General features: G+C 34.4%; 1 protein-coding gene across 1 annotated transcript in view; it reads left to right on the forward strand.

The window, feature by feature from the left end:
* The window catches only part of LOC108904737 (ubiquitin carboxyl-terminal hydrolase 34), a 47,967-nt gene extending 28,966 nt beyond the window's left edge, over positions 1 to 19,001 (forward strand). Inside the window, exons 23-35 of the mRNA XM_018707397.2 lie at positions 300 to 476; positions 932 to 3,643; positions 5,928 to 6,192; positions 6,247 to 6,503; positions 6,556 to 6,746; positions 10,035 to 10,212; positions 10,266 to 10,385; positions 10,443 to 10,559; positions 10,611 to 10,845; positions 14,334 to 14,566; positions 14,621 to 14,962; positions 15,012 to 15,255; positions 18,457 to 19,001. Coding sequence (XP_018562913.1) covers positions 300 to 476; positions 932 to 3,643; positions 5,928 to 6,192; positions 6,247 to 6,503; positions 6,556 to 6,746; positions 10,035 to 10,212; positions 10,266 to 10,385; positions 10,443 to 10,559; positions 10,611 to 10,845; positions 14,334 to 14,566; positions 14,621 to 14,962; positions 15,012 to 15,255; positions 18,457 to 18,722 — 5,337 coding nt within the window. The 3' untranslated portion in view covers positions 18,723 to 19,001. The remainder of the gene's footprint in view (positions 1 to 299; positions 477 to 931; positions 3,644 to 5,927; positions 6,193 to 6,246; positions 6,504 to 6,555; positions 6,747 to 10,034; positions 10,213 to 10,265; positions 10,386 to 10,442; positions 10,560 to 10,610; positions 10,846 to 14,333; positions 14,567 to 14,620; positions 14,963 to 15,011; positions 15,256 to 18,456) is intronic.
* Positions 19,002 to 19,570: the final 569 nt, after the last annotated feature.

A 19,570-nucleotide genomic window follows, 5' to 3' on the forward strand; every position in this document is an offset into this window, starting at 1 on the left:
ATTCCTAACCTCAACGAACCGATGCTGGCTCTTATAGACGTAAAGATTACCATGCCACAGCTAACCAGTATCTTAGAAGAGGCTTCCATGCCCAAGGATCCCAACCACTACAAGACGGGATTTTGGGGACGGGCCCAGGTGGTTCATTACGCGATGGCTTTGCTCGTGTCCTGGTTGCATTGCCGAGAGGAGGCCAGGCTGGAACTATTTCAGTCTCCAAATTTCTCGGACTGGCTACGCCGACTGGTAAATTATGGTAACATAAGGGGTTTTTCGTGTAATTCTTATGGTTCTTTCAGGTTTTAGAGGATCCGGAACCAGCGGTTCGTCGAGAGGTGTGTTCTGCGATATACAGGCTTTGTCTAGGGGTATCGGCTAATGGGGAGCCAATGGAAAATACTCTGGTTGCACCCATGTTGTCTCAATTGCTCTTATATTTGGAGAAAGCAGAGAGCATGCGCCCTCAAAAAATGGAGGTTGGTGTAACTATAAAAAGAACTTTTACTTAGATTTTTTTAGAAAAGGTTTACATAAATTTGATACCTATTTATATTTACCATTTTTTTTATCCAGTAAAATAAATTGTTCATGGAATTAGTCGTAGATTTGGCACAATTCGGTATACAGGGTGTCCAGAAGCTGTGATACAAAATTCTGTGACAGTTTTTGAAAGCTTTATATTAACTGATAACATCAAAGTATTATTTTTGTTAATATTTTCTCTTAATTTTCCTTTTTTTTTTAATTGGCACACTTACTGGTAACATACTACACCTACCATAAAAAAAAAAAAATTGTAATTTATTGTAACATGTAAATTTAACTAAATGCAACAATTTTTTCAGCAATTCCTCAAACAATTTATAGAATAAAAAAATTGGTAAATGTAAAACATATTTTAGTTTTCATAAGGCATTTTTATTAACAACAGGCTATGCAGGCACCAGAGGAAGGCAAAGAACCGTACGGGCCAGCTTGTAGGGATTATTTCTGGCTCGTTTCCAGACTCGTGGACAGTCTTCCCACTGAATTGGTGAAAGAAAGCCTCGAAGATCCCCAAAACTGTGTGATGGACATCAACGGGCTAACGAACAAAATTGCCCAATCTGTCCTAACCAGAGACTACCTCGAAAAGAGACATCGCACTGTAGACGACGACGGTTTAATTGGTCTATTAAATCTTTTAACAAACTTATTGAAACATCGTCCACCGTTTCAGACTGGAAAAGGGGGACAGGAGTTGTTAGTTGAGGTGTTTAATTTCTTGTTCGCCCTGCCCAATCCAAAATTGAGACACGTGCCCAAATGCAAGTCTCCTAGATCTCGAACGGCTGCATTTGATCTCCTCGTCGAGTTAGTGAAAGGTTCTCCGCAGAATTATGCAGTGTTGCATGAGAAGTTGTTGAGGCAGCACCAGCCAGGACCGAATTCACCATACCCTTGGGACTATTGGCCTCACGAAGATGGTCGATCTGAATGTGGCTACGTAGGCTTGACAAACCTAGGTGCTACCTGCTACATGGCTTCTTGTATGCAGCATTTGTACATGATGCCTCAAGCTAGGGCGTCTATTCTGGCAGCAAACACTGTTGATGCGAAACATGAACCAACGCTGAAGGAATTACAGAGAATGTTTGCTTATTTGTTAGAAAGCGAGAGGAAGGCGTACAACCCCCGAAGTTTCTGCAAAGTTTACACCATGGATCACCAGCCGTTGAACACTGCCGAACAGAAAGACATGGCCGAGTTTTTTATAGATTTAGTTAGTAAATTAGAAGAAATGACCCCCACCCTGAAGGAGGTCATCAAGAAGTTATTCTGCGGTGTGATAAGCAACAACGTTGTTTCGTTAGACTGTGGTCACGTTAGTCGTACTTTAGAAGAATTTTACACGGTGCGCTGTCAGGTCGCCGACATGCGGAATCTTTACGAATCCTTAGATGAGGTTACTGTGAAGGACACTTTGGAGGGAGACAACATGTACACTTGTTCGCAGTGCGGGAAGAAGGTCAGGGCCGAGAAAAGGGCTTGTTTCAAGAAGTTACCGCAGATTCTGTGTTTTAATACGATGCGATATACTTTTAACATGTTGACCATGCTTAAGGAGAAGGTTAACACTCACTTCTCGTTCCCTCTTAGATTGAACATGGCCGGATATGTTGAAAAACAACTTATGCCGCAGCATTATCAAGAAGAGAAGTTAAAAAAAAACGACCCGGAAAGTGAACAGCTCGAATACGATTTAATTGGAGTTACGGTTCATACGGGCACAGCTGACGGAGGTCATTACTACAGTTTCATAAAAGATAGAACGGCCGGGTCTAGAGATAAGTGGTTCCTGTTCAACGATGCCGAGGTGAAGCCTTTTGACCCGAATCAAATAGCTGCGGAATGTTTTGGAGGTGAAATGACTAGCAAGACCTACGATAGCGTTACGGACAAGTTCATGGACTTTAGTTTCGAAAAAACCAACAGCGCTTATATGCTTTTCTACGAACGCTGTCCACTTGTGAGTACCGACAACACCGAAAGTTCCTCCACCACTCTAGAATCCGGAGAGCACGTGCTAAATACCTCTCCTCTCCCCCAAACCACTTCGATCGCGGCCATTGAGCTCAGCAAAGAACTGGAAGACTGGATTTGGCAGGATAACATGCATTTTATCCAAGACAAGAACATTTTCGAGCACACTTACTTCAATTTCATGTGGCAGATATGCGGGTACATTCCGCAAACCATCCTCCCGGTTCAACCGAACGTCACTCAGAAGGCCACCCAGTTGTCCACGTCGTTTTTCATAGAAACGTTCATCCACGCAAAGGAAAAGCCCACCATGGTGCAGTGGGTGGAGTTGGTGACGAAACAGTTCAATGCCTGCCAGGAGGCGTGCATCTGGTTTCTGGAGCACATGGCGCAGGACACCTGGTGGCCGGTGCAAGTATTACTTAAATGCCCTAACCAGATGGTCAGGCAGATGTTTCAAAGGCTGTGCATACATGTGATACAGCGACTGAAGCAGTCGCATTCTAGTTTATATTTAGAAGTAGACAGGGACGGACCGGATTCGGGCGGCGATGAGAAGAAAACCATCGACCCGTCTAAAATAGGGAACGCCTCGTGCGTTACTAAATTTATCAAAACATTGCTTTCCTTGATGGAGCACGGGGCGAAAGCTCACTTGAAACACCTTACGGAGTATTTCGGATTCCTGTACGAGTTTAGTAAGATGGGGGAGGAGGAATCCAAGTTTTTACTAGCCGTCGGAGCGATTAACACGATGGTGCACTTTTACTTGGGGCAGAAAGTGAACGATTTTGTTGACGTCAGTGAAGGGGAAGAAGAGGAGGAAGTGGTCGCACTGCCAACTGATAAGTACAAACCCGCTTCTCTAGATAAAATGGTTACCCTGGTGGCGTCGCTGGTCGAGAAAAGTCGAGACTCGAATATGAAGTTGCAGTTGAGCGAGAAAGATTATAACGCAGTGGCTGGGGGAAAGGGTTTCGCGTTTTTGTACCAACAGATCAAAGATAACATAAATTTGCAGCAAACCAGGAATTTGATCCACTCGCTGTGTCGTGGGAATAATCAGTTGGCGCAAGCTATTATTTGTATGATATCTCAAGCCATCTCCAGGCATTCAGAGGTATGTAATTATTTCTATACTCTAACCAATATGTTTGAATAGGGCAAAGTCCAACAAATTTAGTAATATCGGTCTGAAACATATGCGGGACGATTTCCTTGAAGGGGTCAAGAACAATAGTATTACCCTCTAATATGATGGATATTTTAAAAATCTACTAATCGACATTATTAGAGAACATTATAAATAAAAACAAGTTTCCGCACCACTCATGATGTATTACTTATGGTGCGTTACCATTTTTTTATATACATTATGTGTCACTAAGTTGGAACCATATGGAAAACTTTTTTATTATTAATTTTGGGAAAAAGTTATTCTTTATAAAAAGTTCTGCATGTTCGAAAATCTAAAATACAATCATCAGATATTAAATTTTTTCAGACGTATACGCGGTTTGTCAATAAATATGAATTTTACTCAAGAGTAAAGTACCTTTATATTTGACAATATTGAAAATTGTTATAAAGAAAGGTTGATCAGAACTAAAAACTACGTTCAAATTTGCAATTACATCTATTTACATTAAAAAATTAGATTTTGTTATTTTTTACAAATCTTTCCATTGTGAATGATCATTTATCTTTTGTGATTATGAAACACATGATAGCCTTTTCGTTTCTAAATGTTTTCCATTAATTAATTATTTTTAATACTTCCAGTACACTTCACAAGTTAATAACGCTACCATTTTTATGTGTCTTACAAATTCTAACGCGTTTTGAAACTCATTGTCAAACATTTCTTGCTATCAACAAATCATTTGTTCATCAGTGCATCCTAGATCACATGTAACTACAGTTTTTGCATTGATATTGTAGACAAAAAAAAGAAAAAAATATTTTTTAAATGTGAATGGATGCATATTGCATATTGCATATTTACAGGTAGTTTTTTGTTCTGATCAATTTTTCTTTATAACAATTTTCGATATTGTCAAATATAAAGGTACTTTACTCTTGAGTAAAATTCATATTTTTTGACAAACCGTGTATACGACTGAAAAAATTTAATATCTGATGATTGTATTTTAGATTTTAGAACATGCAGAACTTTTTATGAAGAATAACTTTTTTTTCCTAAAATTAATGATAATAATAAAGTTTCACTAAATTGGAACCATGTGGTTCCAATTTAGTGAGACATACTGTATAACAGGCAATATTCATAATGAGGACGAATCTTGGGACCAAATTTTCAATAATTTGTCCAAACCACTTCTCGTACACGTCTGCATTCATCTCTTCATGATAATCTCCTTTTTTTCTTTGATTGAAATATTAATTCACCATTTAACACAAATCCGTCTTCATTTCCTATATGGGTAATTATCAAATGGCGACCTTTTGCAGATGATATTTTTAAGCCTGTTGACCAGCCCTTTTTGCACCTGTCGATGATGACGGTCCTGGCACACCTTCCATCGTTGAATAATTTATTTCACTTTACCACCACAAAGATAGGCCATTAATAAAACTAACAATAAAAAATACGCGCGAATTTATCCACCGACGACCATGCCGTTAAAAGGATTTCACTGAACTGCCGGTAGTGAGCCAGCAACAAAGATAAATTTATGCCCATAAAACGAGTTAATAAAAGATAGCTAGAACACATGGGTCGCCAGGTTGGCAACGTTGCCACTCATTTAGGAAAATCATAAAGTACAATAATAAATGAACAAGTCGAAACATATTTTATTAAAAGAATTTTTGTATATTTGGCATATAAATAACAAACACTCGGGCATAAGCAACATATTTTTAATGTATTTATAGTAAAACGCATTTAACATAGATGTAGCAAATTATTTATGCCTACAATATTATTCGTTTAATGCCAAGAACTTGCCGTGTGTCTTACTAATACTAATCCTCAGTAGGTATTACAAATTTTTTCTTTAAATAATGTATATTTTAATAATACAAAAATTATTTTAAAATATAGGGAAATTTAAGAATTTAATCTGACAATGTTTCGCTTGTAGTGGACTTTGCCCTATTCAAAGATATTGGTAAGAGTTTAGATTTGTAATTTATTAAAGTGATTAAAACTACTGTTAAAAGTCTACTTTTACATCTGATTTTATTTTCTTAGAAATCTTGAATCTTTGCAGTACGACTAAATGGTTTTAGCTCTCTCACAATTTCAGTATAACCAATACAAAATAAGTAAAAAAAAAACTATGTATTTATGGGCTTTAAAATTATTAAACGATTATTTCTAGATTTTATTTGCGTATTTTCTACGATACTTTAGTTTTGTAACTGTTTGTCCATTACAGGGATGCCAACCGTTCTTCAAAATTCTGACGTTGCTGACTGAAAACACAAGCCAAGGATCAAGCGGATCGTCCTCGCAGCCGTGCTTCACACAGCTTGTCTTACAAAAAGTTTGGGATGCCGCAGAATGCTGCCCGTATTCCGCTCTGGACTGGCTAGCACTTCAAGTGACCAGGAACAGATTGGTCCATTCTTGGGTGCTGAATTCGATGGATTCGTGGCTAGAACACTTCCTGATAAGTCACAGTAACCAGAGGGTCAGAAACAGTGAGAAATTGCATTTTCTTTTTTATCATTTCTCTTAAATTCAAAATTTTCCAGCTGCCGGATACCTGTTGGTATCCTTAGTTCCAAGCAGCCCTTTCAGGCAGGGTTTTCGCGCAACTCATCGGATGAATCGCGAACCTCAGCTGTCCGTCGAGGCCCAGGCTGTGCTACATCAAATATACACGGCGCTGCTGAGACTGCTTCCGGCCGCAAAGCACTACACTGATATGCAGCAACACGGGACTATGAAACTGACCACTTACTTCGCTTTGCTGATGTACTGTTGCATTTCGAGGACTGAAAAATTAATGGTGCGGAAAGTGTAAACCTGTGTTTATATTTTAATCTGTGTATTTTTTTTAGTTTGGGCAGTATTTTATACAATTGTGGCATTTGTTCCACCCGAAGTTGTCGGAACCTTCGATACCGGCATATCATAACAAGCAAGCGTTGCTCGCGTTTTGGAATCACGTTTGTACCGACTGCCCGGAAAATATCCAGCTGATGCTCCAGAATGCCCACGTAACCAAGAATATCGCTTTCAACTACATTCTGTAAGTTATTAATAGAGTTTAGGAATCGAGGGTTTATACACCAGGAAAATTAGCGAAAATAAAAGAGAAACTCGAAAAAATTCCTATCCGCGATATTATTGTAAAATTGTCTAAAGGAACGTAATACAAGACATCTCTCATCTCGTGAGTCAAAAACTTTTATTAACTAACTTTTCTATTTAAACAAATAAGTAAGGAAAACAGTTTTTTCATTTTGCAGGGAAAACCATCAATTTTAGCGAAAAGTGACTCACAGACAGCTTGTAGGGAAAAAAATTATCTACAAAATGAGACTTGTTAAATTAAAATCGGTTAATAAACAAAAAAGTTATTGCAAAAAAACAAGAAAAGTGCCCATTTTTTAATTTGTTTATAACTATCGCATTTATTGTTAAAATTTTATAAAACCTATGACAAGTTGAGGGTTTTGTCATACTTTAAAAGTGTGCCAAAAGTGGGCGCTGTAGGTGCAATAGTTTTCGCACAATTCTATTTGTTCATAACTTTTGGAGCCTCCGTTATGAACTTTAAGCCTCTGTACAGGCGTTAATTTTCAACCAAACATGATTCTGAAAGCGTCATTGTAATCTTAAAGACGTAATTAAGCGACCTATTAAAAAATATCACCGTTTTTTTGACATTAACATTCTCAAATTGTGCATTAAAAAACCGTGCGTTTTTCGCTTATAAACAATTTGAATAACATTGTTGCTATTTATGCTATCTCACCGAAAATAGATGCAATGGATAGCTGGCAAAAAAATACAGTTTTAAAATAAAAAAAGTACCCTCTACGACCAACAGGAGCCAAGATAAGAATTTTTTTTTAAAAAATCGTAGCGCAATTGTTTATAAATATTAAGACTTGAATTTTTCGCAAAATAAAGTTTACGACGTAAACTACGATTTCCCGTGAATTGCATTGAAAAATGTGGAAAATTAACGACTCACGAGCCCTTTAAAGAGAAGGTACTCGCTAAGTAAACTGTCCGGCGGCCGGCGGCGTGGTGGTGGGGGAAGCTCGTCCAAGCGGTAGCGCTGGCGAGAAAAGTTAAATCCAAAGTTTAAATAGGTGCGCGCTCTAAATTTTGCTATATCTCGGCTTCTATTCATCGTAGAAACTTATTTTTTTTTTAAACTGGGGTAGCTCGACGAAAAAATAACAATGGGCATATTTACGAATTCGTAGAATAGCCCTGAACCCCAGAAAAAATGCATCTTTTATACTTAATTTTTTTTAATTTACAAAAATGTCACAAAAATTATTGTTAAACGAAATATTAATTAAAATTTCAATTTCGGAATTATTTTACTATTATTAAATAAATAAATGAAGCTATCGTTCATTTAAAAAGTTATTTTTTTTACATATTAAGGCAAAGTAAACTTGTTTTTTCAATATTTTGTTAGCTATTTAATTACGATTTAAATGTAAAATTAAAGTAAAAATTCACAAATTATTTTCAAATTATTATTTATTGTTAAAAGATTTAAAAAAGAATAAAAAGCATTTGAATTTATTGCAAAATTCTCAAAATTAAAAAATATTAATAAAAATAATGCGGTCGATAAAATTACAATTTTAACTCCTTGAAATTTTAATATATAAAGTTTTTTTATTATATTAATTATAAATTAAAAAAAAAAATTGCAACATCAAAATTAATTCAAAAAATATTAATCACAACCATTTTCAATAATAGATATAATGCAATATAATACAACAATTTAAAATTTAAAATTTTTTCTATTTTTGTGAGAATTAATAATTTGAAAATAATTTATGAATTTTTACTTTATTTTTACATTTAAATCGTAATTAAATAGCAAACAAAATATTGAAAAAACAAATTTACTTTGCCTTAATATGTAAAAAAAATTAAACTTTTTAAATGAGCCATAGTTTCATTTATTTATTTAATAATAGTAAAATAATTCCGAAATTGAAATTTTAATTAATATTTCGTTTAACAATAATTTTTGTGACATTTTTGTAAATTAAAAAAAATTAATTATAAAAGATGCATTTTTTCTGGGGTTCAGGGCTATTCTACGAATTCGTAAATATGCCCATTGTTATTTTTTCGTCGAGCTACCCCAGTTTAAAAAAAAAAAGTTTCTACGATGAATAGGATTTCACTTTTTTCGCGCGCGCGACTCGATTGGACGAGCTTCCCCCATCATCACGCCGGACAGTTTACTTAGCGAGTACCTTCTCTTTAAAGGGCTCGTGAGTCGTTAATTTTCCACATTTTTCAATGCAATTCACGGGAAATCGTAGTTTACGTCGTAAACTTTATTTTGCGAAAAATTCAAGTCTTAATATTTATAAACAATTGCGCTACGATTTTTTAAAAAAAGATTCTTATCTTGGCTCCTGTTGGTCGTAGAGGGTACTTTTTTTATTTTAAAACTGTATTTTTTTGCCAGCTATCCATTGCATCTATTTTCGGTGAGATAGCATAAATAGCAACAATGTTATTCAAATTGTTTATAAGCGAAAAACGCACGGTTTTTTAATGCACAATTTGAGAATGTTAATGTCAAAAAAACGGTGATATTTTTTAATAGGTCGCTTAATTGCGTCTTTAAGATTACAATGACGCTTTCAGAATCATGTTTGATTGAAAATTAACGTCTGTACAGAGGCTTAAAGTTCATAACTTTTGGAGCCTCCGCTATAAACAAATAGAATTGTGCGAAAACTATTGCACCTACAGCGCCCACTTTTGGCACACTTTTAAAGTATGACAAAACCCTCAACTTGTCATAGGTTTTATAAAATTTTAACAATAAATGCGATAGTTATAAACAAATTAAAAAATGGGCACTTTTCTTGTTTTTTTGCAATAACTTTTTTGTTTATTAACCGATTTTAATTTAACCAGTCTCATTTTGTAGATAATTTTACTCCCTATAAGCTGTCTACGAGTCACTTTTCGCTAAAATTGATGGTTTTCCCTGCAAAGTGAAAAAACTGTTTTCCTCACTTATTTGTTTAAATAGAAAAGTTAGCTAATAAAATTTTTTGACTCACGAGATGAGAGATGTCTTGTATTATGTTCCTTTAGACAATTTTACAATAATCTCGCGGATAGGACTTTTTTCGAGTAAAAATTTTATTTGCTTGGCCTATTAATAGAGTTGAATTCGATTCACTATCGTAGTTTTCATTTCAGTTGTTTACTAGATGTAGTTCATAGCGATGGGTCAGTATTTAATTTATTTATTTTGTGTCAACATCAAATTATGTTGTGCTGTGTTCTTTTAATAATGTCTTTTCTTTAGTGCCGATCACGATGATCAAGAAATAGTAATGTACAATCGTGCCATGTTGCCCGCCTATTACGGTCTGTTGAGGATGATGTGCCAACAGTCGAGAGTGTTCACTAGGAACCTCTCGCTGCATCAGAATCTGCAGTGGGCCTTCAAAAATATCACGCCCCACCCGACACAGTATCCTCAGGTCTTTATTTCGCGTACTTTAATTTTTACCTGTTTTCACTTAAAACATTTTAGGCGGTAGAGGAATTGTTCAAATTAATGCAGCTGATGGTCATGAAACACCCCGACGCGACCGAATCGGAGCAACGTGACATTTACGCTTTCAGAAAGACCACTCTGATGACTTATTTGCAGGTAAAAATGGATTTTAATATTTTTAATTTAACGCTTGTCGTGATAAACATTTTTTAGTGTCTCGACGGTCGGACGAGTTGGGGTACATTAATTTCGGCCTTCAGAATCCTGCTAGAATCCAACGACGATAAGTTGTACGTAGTATATAATGGAGGGTTACAAATCGTGTTCGAGGTATATCTAAATTTATAAAAACTTTCACTGTTTAATAAATTTCTCTTTCAGAGTTTTCAAAACCTGCACGTAATGTTACACGAAGCCACGGCTTGCCATGTTTGCGGCGATATGCTCGACATCCTTACCATAATGCAGGATCTGATGCAGTGCATTCGAATGTACAGGGACAACAAGGATGCCCGTGGGATTCTTTTAGCGACCAAGGATTGGCTCGAGGTTTTAAGGAAACTAGCGACGTTGCTAAATACTTACAATCCCCCCGAAATGAGGTCTTTGTGCATAGGTAAGATGTGCGAGTTGAAAATTATTATTTGTGCATTACGAAATCAATTTTTTTTTGTACTGGTGGGATTAAAAGATTGGTTTAACATTTCACAACACTTCACTTTCTTACAAAGGAAAAAAATGTCACAAAAATATCCAGAAATTAGTTCGAAAATGGTTACATTTCTCTTAAAAAAACGTATATTTTATACTAGATCTCATATTTTTTGTTTGTTCTATTTCAAAGGTATTAAGCTAATTCGAATTGAAAAAATTGATCAAATGAAGTTAAGAGGGCTCTATAGCAAATAGGCAACTAGCAATACATTTTTACAGATTTTATTGCACAGTTTGTCTAAACATGAATCAATGCACAAATAACAGACTTTCCTCCATTCTAACGCAGATTTTCTATAAAATGAAGTTTATTTGAAATTCAAATTACTTTTTGGTGTAAAGAAATTTGTAATTTACAATGCCGCTTGTTCAAATGCAGCAAATTACAAATTTCTTTACAACAAAAAGCAATTTGTGTTTCAAACAAACTCCATTTTATAGAGAAAATCCGCGTTAAAATGGGGCAATAACTGTTATTTGTGCGTTATTTCATATTTAGACAAACTGTGTAATAAAATCTATAAAAATGTATTGCTGGTTGCCTATTTGCTATAGAGCCCTCTTAATAGTTTTTGATATCAGAAATCTAAGTATGTAAAGCCTGTATCTGACAATACAATTTAGTTTCAGGGGTTTGGTTGCCGTGATAAAATCCATGAAATTTTTCTTATCAGACAGAGTAATTCTGTCGCAGCAACTGAATTGCATGAGTTAGAACATGCTCTATTCCATGCAACAAAATGAATAATAATATCCAATCACCTAGAAACTTATTTTAACTTTAACATTCACAAAAATAAATTTATTAGACAAAATAATACCGAAAGTAATAAAAATTTTATAAAAATAAGAAAAAGTATTGTTGGATAAATTGACATATCTCAGTTGGTTTTAATTGTACAAACTTCTACCAGGCACCATTTTAAAGGTCTTGAAACAAGCTTTCATTTGAATATGGCATTACATATTAAATTAACTCAGAAAAAAGTTACAAGACAGAAATCGTCATTGAACATTGATCCAATGTATCTCTGTTTCTATTAGGCGTAGGTACTTTTATAAATGCTTCTTTTAAAGGAAAAAACACCTAACTCCTCTCAGAAAAAGTTGTGGGCCAAAAACCAAAAAAAAAACACATTTTTTCGTTTTTTTTTTACTCGTTTTTTGGGCATATTTTTGTTAAAAATAATTTTTTTGACATCAGAAGGTCTCATTTCGATGGGAAATTCAATCTGCTACAACTTTTCTGTTGACAACTATAGTGAAAAAATGCATAGTTTTCGAGTAAAACTCAAAAAACTTAAAATACCACCTTTTTACTTCGTTCTCAAAAACGCACCCCTTTAAAAGCCACTCCGCGGTTTTATCATTTTTTAAGGTCAATTGAACATATCAAACAAGAAAATTTCTGTTACGTTGTAGTTCCGTTGTACCCTCTTTTTTTTGACATAGTCAATAGCCTATTAAGCTTTTTGGATTGAATAATGACCCCAGAAATAGACTGGTCTCGCGATACAACAATTTATTTTAAAATTTTCATCCATTGCAATGTTTTGCTTGACTCAAAACTCAAAAGTAATAATTTGTAGTTTACAAGATACTTTCAAATATTTTATTGTGTGATAATAAGCATACAATTTTATCCCCGCAACAAAATCCTCGCAAATTTGTCGCTGCACCCAAATTGTATTGTCAGAAACAGGCTTAAAAGATATCTAACCTCACCAACAACACTCTCTACTGCTGATATTGCGACAAATAACTACTCTATGGATTTTTTGCCTGGTATTGAAAATTAAAAAGTATACGTGCAATAAATATAATTAATACAAAAACACATACCTGATATTTTGAAATTATTAAATAATGCAATTCAAAGAATCATCCTGTATTCTTGCTCCTTATTATCACCTTCGACAAAGACTAACACATAAAAAAACAGCTGCTACAAAGAAGTTTTTTTTTGTTTCCACCTTACTTGGGATTGCCTGCACATAAGCAGTTTGTCTGAATTTTTTAAAGCAGCAATAGCAGTGCAAATTCTAATAGAGGTAAAAAAGCCATTATTTAGTTTACTGTTCAGATAATTTCAGTTGATGATTTACTTTTATTCTAATGAGACGTATTCATGTATGGTATACAGGGTGACCAAACGGCAAATGTTATAGAAACAGGGTGTCAAGGAAAAGCGTACCATATCAAAGTTACGTATTTTTAAATGCCAATCCAATAAAGACTTCGATGAAGACACGTGGATACATCTTACAAAAAAATTTGATAAAAAACGAAACGGCATAAATATCTCCAATACCATTAGAGATACGTATAGGGTACCTATACACAGTTTGAAAGAGTTTTAAATTTCCTAACTTCCAAAGTAAAAATTTACTGGGTGTCCCATTTAAAACAACCAAGTTATTGCTGTTTAAAGTTGAGAGAAGTGTATAGCAGTTTTTTGAACATCCTGTACAATACTAAGTGACGACAAATATAATAATTTATAACTACAAGGATTTAAAATTCACTCTCCAAAGCTGCTTCATTAAAATTATTTTTTTATTGCCAATATTAAATTTCTACGCTAAGCCTGTATTTTCACTAAAATTGAAATATCTCCCAAGCAATAAATCCTAGGTATGCAGAGCCTTTAATAAAGTTCACCTAATTTTTTACGGTGCTTTCAAAAATGCAGTAAAATACAGGGTGTTCCATTTAAAAATACATAACTTTGATATGGTACGCTTTTCCTGGGCACCCTGTACATTTCAATATATTTTTAAAATGTAACCGTAATCAACCTACACGTGCCCACCTAAACAGGTTTCTATAACATTTGCTATTTGGTCCCTAGCGACCCAGGCGTTACTGGTAGCCCACCCTGTAGAACAATGATTGGTATTTTTTTACCGTCATTTTTTTTATCATTAAAAAAGGGCATTGAAACAAATAGTGGAAAATATGAGCCAACTTAACCTAAACTATATTTTAGTCGGGATGATTTTAATGTGCTTATAATTGAATTTAGTTCAGAAACGGTCTAATTTCGTTTGCAAACAGTAAATTTGACTTACAAAAGGTTGAATCTAATGTACATACCTAATTTAAAATACAGAAACATAGTCTGCTAAATTGTGCACCCACATTATCTAAAGCGTAGCACGCTTGCTTCTAAATCGTAACATTCGTACCATCTAAATTAAACACCCGTGCTATCTAAATCATAACACTCGTGCTATCTAAATCGCTGCACTCGTGATATCTAAATTATAGCACCATACTCCTAAGCCAGTGTGATTTTGCTCTTATTATCACATCATACATCATCAAATTTTTTTATCTTACCTACTAAATGCAGTAAACTACAACATAACCTCAAACGATGTGTTACAGACGTACTTAAGGAGTTCATAGTAATAATGACGCCCGAGGCTATGCAGATCCTAGTACCGTTGCTGTCCCACTGCCATTCTGCCTTCCAGGACAGTCAGGATGCCGTACCCTTAGGCCCGTATTTCCCCCGTCGCGGTCATTCGTTGCCAGTCATCGCAGGCAAAGGTGGGGCCAGACCGCTTAGGCCTATGGTTCAGATGACTGTGCCACACAACCAGTTGGAATGTAGCAGAGTAAGTATTTATGAATAATCGAATACAATTTATTGAAATCGACGATTTTTTCAGGGTGTTGATCCGGAATACGACTTGGCACTGGACAAATTTTACGCGCCGTACCATGACTTTATAGATATGATGTTCAGGCTTGCCGTGAATAACGATTCAGTGCCGGAAGTCCTGATAAATCTTAGTGCGGTGGTCGGTTTCGAGGCGGTGCCCTTACATTCCACCTACTTCCCCAAGTTATGGTTGGATATACTGAAAGCGCAGCACATCGATCGAAAGTACATCAACATGCTCACCGCGTGCAATTATTTCGTGGATTACGTGGATGCCGTGCTTCTGGACGAAAGATCTGCATTAACTGTCGATATTATTTATGAGTTCCTAACAGAATTCTTCCCGAAGGTGAGGACGATCGACGGATTTCCTTCTTATATTAACCGGGTGATTTTAGGTATCAGCTCACGTGCTCTCCGAACAAACTCTCACGATGATCGACAACACTGTGGTTTCTCTCAGCGAGCAGGTCGGGTCTTTCGACGTGGTGAAGATGGCGAAGCGTCTCGCGGGAGACCTGAGGGCGTTGATTTTGGTTTACAGCAGTCCGGAGGCCGTGCCCCCGCCGTTGCTGCGGAATACGTTGAAGCAGTTGCAGGATAAAGTGGAACTAGAAATTAACAAATTGGATGTGAGAAAAGGTAAGATTTAAAATTTAAATACGCAGTATCGCCGTATTAACACTTGCTACTGAAGGTCTTCCAGGACTAATTGTTTATAAACATATACAGGCAGTCCTCATACTTTATTTATAAAACAAACCATGTATTTGGTACATACTTATTGCATAATTGAAAAAATAGAAAGAACTACAATAAAAACTAAAAAAACATATCAATTCTTCCGGACCACGGAAGTTAAAATACTGGACTGCCAAAATTTTTTTGGAAAGTATAAATTACTCAAATAAATTGTTTAAAAAATGTTTTTTTACGTTTGAATGCCACCCTTATTATTTTTTCTAGTATTTTACAATTGTGTGACTGATTTGAGTTCTTAATGGTTAGTAAGCAGATTAAATTTGAGTCCAAATTAAAACAAAAAATTTGTAAGAAATATGAATTTTTTTTTCTGGACTTCATTTAATATTTTCAAAAGTATCCGGACCCCACCTAAAATTTCTTGCCGACTCCTGACCTAGAATGTATGTTTCTTATCCCAAAGCAGGGGAACCGATGAAGCCAAATTGCGGGGAAGTGGAGTGTTCGAGGTAATCTGATCGCGCATACTTTGAACAGGTCCGGATTAAGCAATATTTTTACACTTATGACAAATATTAATTTGTCAAGTTTAGAATTCAGAAAATAATATATTTTAATGCCTTGCTTATATTAAATAAACCTACAAAATAATTTAAATATGCCGTTTAATTGTCCTTTAAGTAATGTTAGTTTATTTAATATTTGTCTTTTAGTAGATTTCACTGAATTACATATTTTAACTTCATGATTTATTCTCACATCGATATAGTACTTTTCGCATACAGTCCTCACAAATTCTTATGCATATTTTAAAATATGTTCACATCCAAAAAGTGTTAATACATGATACACAATTTTATTTTTCTGTAGCTTGGGTGTACTGTTTTTAGTTATTAAAGAAATATATTATTTTTTCTGATTCTTAAATTGTCATTTTTCTTTTTTAAACGACGTTTATCTTCTGCGGGTTATCTTTTTTTTTGTTTTTTGGAAATGAAGGAAAGCCGCCTAACTTCATACATATTTTATTTCTTCTTTCTTGGGGTATCATCACTAAAATGTTTATATAATCCTCTTCATACTTTTCATTATCCGTAATATTCAAAGTTGACATCGAAGATGTACTACTTAGGTCAGAATATGATGATTGCGACGTGGTAGATTGGCTGATAGGAGACGTAAAAAAATCTGAAGATTGGGACTGTTCATATTCATAAAAAACTATTAGTGAAGATAATTTTATAAAATTATGTGGTGAGCATTAAAACGTTCACTAAGTATTGATTCACTAAGTATTGGGAGAGAATTATTTTTAATAGCCATCATGAAAATAAACACCAATTCTGACAAAAAACTAATTGTAAATAGTCGATTGATAATATGAGCCTGTACATTTACATCAGTTAATAAGGTGGGCACTAAAAAACATGAAGCCGACACTGGAAATAAGTGCATGAGATGGAGAATGCTGCGCGAAGCTGTCGAAATGCCATAAAATATTTTTGTATTATTACTTACCTAAAGAGTGAAATTTCAGCACTGCTTCAGATCTGCTATTACAATCGTCAACGATACACTGTCCCATGATTGCACAAATAAAAACAATATATTTAATAAAATACTAATAATGTTAACACAGCGAATGTCTAACAGCGACTGAGAGCACGAGGCTGGCTGGGCTGAGGTTAGGCTGACAGTTGACTTCACCGGCTTGCCTCTACAGTTCAGTCTATTTTGTCTATGGTTATTAACAATTTCCTTCATAATTTGGATAATGTTCCTTAAAAATATTCGTGACTCATGGCATTGGTGACCGCACAAGGCAAATAGCCCATGACGTATCTTGAAACCATTGACGTTAGATTGAGGACTGGCGTTAAAATATTGTTCGAAGCAACTCAAAACGACATAACGCAAGGACTGCCTGTATTAAAGAATCTTAACAGTAAGAAAATTGAAAGTCGGTTTAGACAGAGAAACAATTTATCGTCACATTGTGTTTATAAAATTAGAAAACTTGTATTATGGTATTTGTGTGTGGGTAGGATATAACCTACAAAATAGATGTCATAGTTCAATGCTCAATGCATACTAGTATAAAGCATTACTTTAAACCTACTGGCAGAGAGCAACCTACCAATATAATGGTAATTTTGCTTACGAATAATCTTAGTTCCTAGTAAATCTAGGAATTAAGGGTGTATTTCAGTGTTGGATATAGCCTACAGAGTAGTTATTTCTCACAATATCTTTAGTTAAAATGATATTTGTCTGGTAGAAAATAATTTATTAATATAAATAATATTGTCCCAATCCTAAACAATATCCAACACATATGGAATACCTCAAGGATGTATATTAGGTCTAATATTGATTTTAATGCATTAATGACATAAATTTTTATGGTAATTGTGGTTGTAATAAGTTTTTTCAAGTGTCGGCAGTTTGGGGTAGTTTTCCTTGAATTTTGTGATTTTCGAAACTAAAATTGGCAGTGGTTATAAGTAGTAATTATAATTTTTAATAGTGAAATTATATTTAAAAATATTTAAATATAAGTTAAATAGATTTATTGTGTACCAGTAAAACACGGTTATTAGTTAGTTTGCTACCGATCTAAAAAAAAACAGAAAACCTAAAGTACAAATTGTTAATAAATAAAACACACTATTAAATATACATAGATGACAGATAAAAAATGAAAAGAAAATAGACAAATCATTATTTTATTTTAAAAATACAGTTTTTAAATTGAAGAGCCATGATGTTTTTTTCAAAATCCTCAGTCATCTCACTTTTTTATAACAACCAATTTGTGTTTTAATTTCAAAATGTTACGTTAACGTTTATTCGATGTTCTGGACATATTGACAACTCATAAAAGGTAATTAAGTGAAATAAGAGATTACAAGCATTCCTTTCAAATTTTGACATGAATATGTATTCTATTCTATAATTCAGACCATATTTTATAATATTCTGAATTACTAGATTTTACATTAACATATGGTTTCAATGGTATTTGAGTTCAAAAATATATTTTTTCTTTTTGCTATGTTGTCAATCGTGTAGTAATAAAATTGACAATTAATTGTTTCAGTAAAGATAAAGATTATCTATTTGTAAAATATTTTATTTCAGACAAACTGGAGGAAAGTAAGACAAGTAAAGATTTGGAAGGCGAAGAGAAGGCGGGCTCGTCGAAAATGCAAGAATCCCCAACCGAACCGAATTCGAAAGCGAAGGTGAAAAGCGACAGCGACTCGGAGACACAGAGCACCTCCTGCAGCGATGACAGTATCAACAACGACCAGAAGAAAAAAAAACGAAGCGGGCCTCTGGACGACTTGAAGTTGCTGGATCGAACGATACACGAGCTTATCGAGATTGTGGACAAAGAGGCTTGATTTTTGATAAAAATTCAGAGACCAAAGTATTACTTTGTAAATGGTTGTCCCGTTTCTTCGAGAATTTATTTATAATGATTTTTTATATATAAAAATGTATCATGATACTGTACATTGAAAGCTTTAAATTTTATCGACTAAAAGGATATCGGTCAAGATAGAAAGCAGGGTTCTGTGTCTATTTTATTAGTTGTAATGTAAATTTTTAATTTAAAACATGTAATAAAGGATAAACATGTTCAGTTGCTTTTTCATTTTCTCTTGTATTACTTTCTCACATAAGACTGTTAAAAATAAAGTATTTCTCTTTTTAGCCGTCTTTTTCTCTCTTGCCTGTATTTACCATTTTGTTTATTAAGGAGACATATATCTATACAGGGTGTTTGTACATAAGTGCAAAATATTTTAGGTGGTGGTTGTCGAAGCTATTTTGTGAAAAAAGTTCATATAAAGGTAGGTTGAAATATACTTCCTTTCCGAGATACAAAGTGTTTAAATTTTAATTTTTAATTTATTTTTATTAATTATTTCAAAGTTAAAGATATTGACTCAAAATTTGAAAAACGATTTGTAGGCCAGGAAATATAGAGTTGGACGCGACAGGGTGGTTAATTGTATAATTTTTACGTAAATTCACGTTTTTCGCTTATAACTTTTTTCCGTTCATTTCCACGAGAAAACAGCAAAGTACTTTTTTCTTTGTTTTCAAAAGACGTACAAAACTAGCCCTCGAGCGTCAAAAAATATTAATTAGATCAAAAGTTATAAATGGAAGAAGTTCATTTATGACTTTTTAATTAAACATTTATAAACTGGCTTATTATTACCAGAACGTTTTGGCATCGCAT

The sequence above is a fragment of the Anoplophora glabripennis genome, unplaced genomic scaffold (assembly GCF_000390285.2).
Source record: "Anoplophora glabripennis isolate ALB-LARVAE unplaced genomic scaffold, Agla_2.0 scaffold195, whole genome shotgun sequence".
Taxonomy (NCBI): Eukaryota; Metazoa; Arthropoda; class Insecta; order Coleoptera; family Cerambycidae; genus Anoplophora; species Anoplophora glabripennis.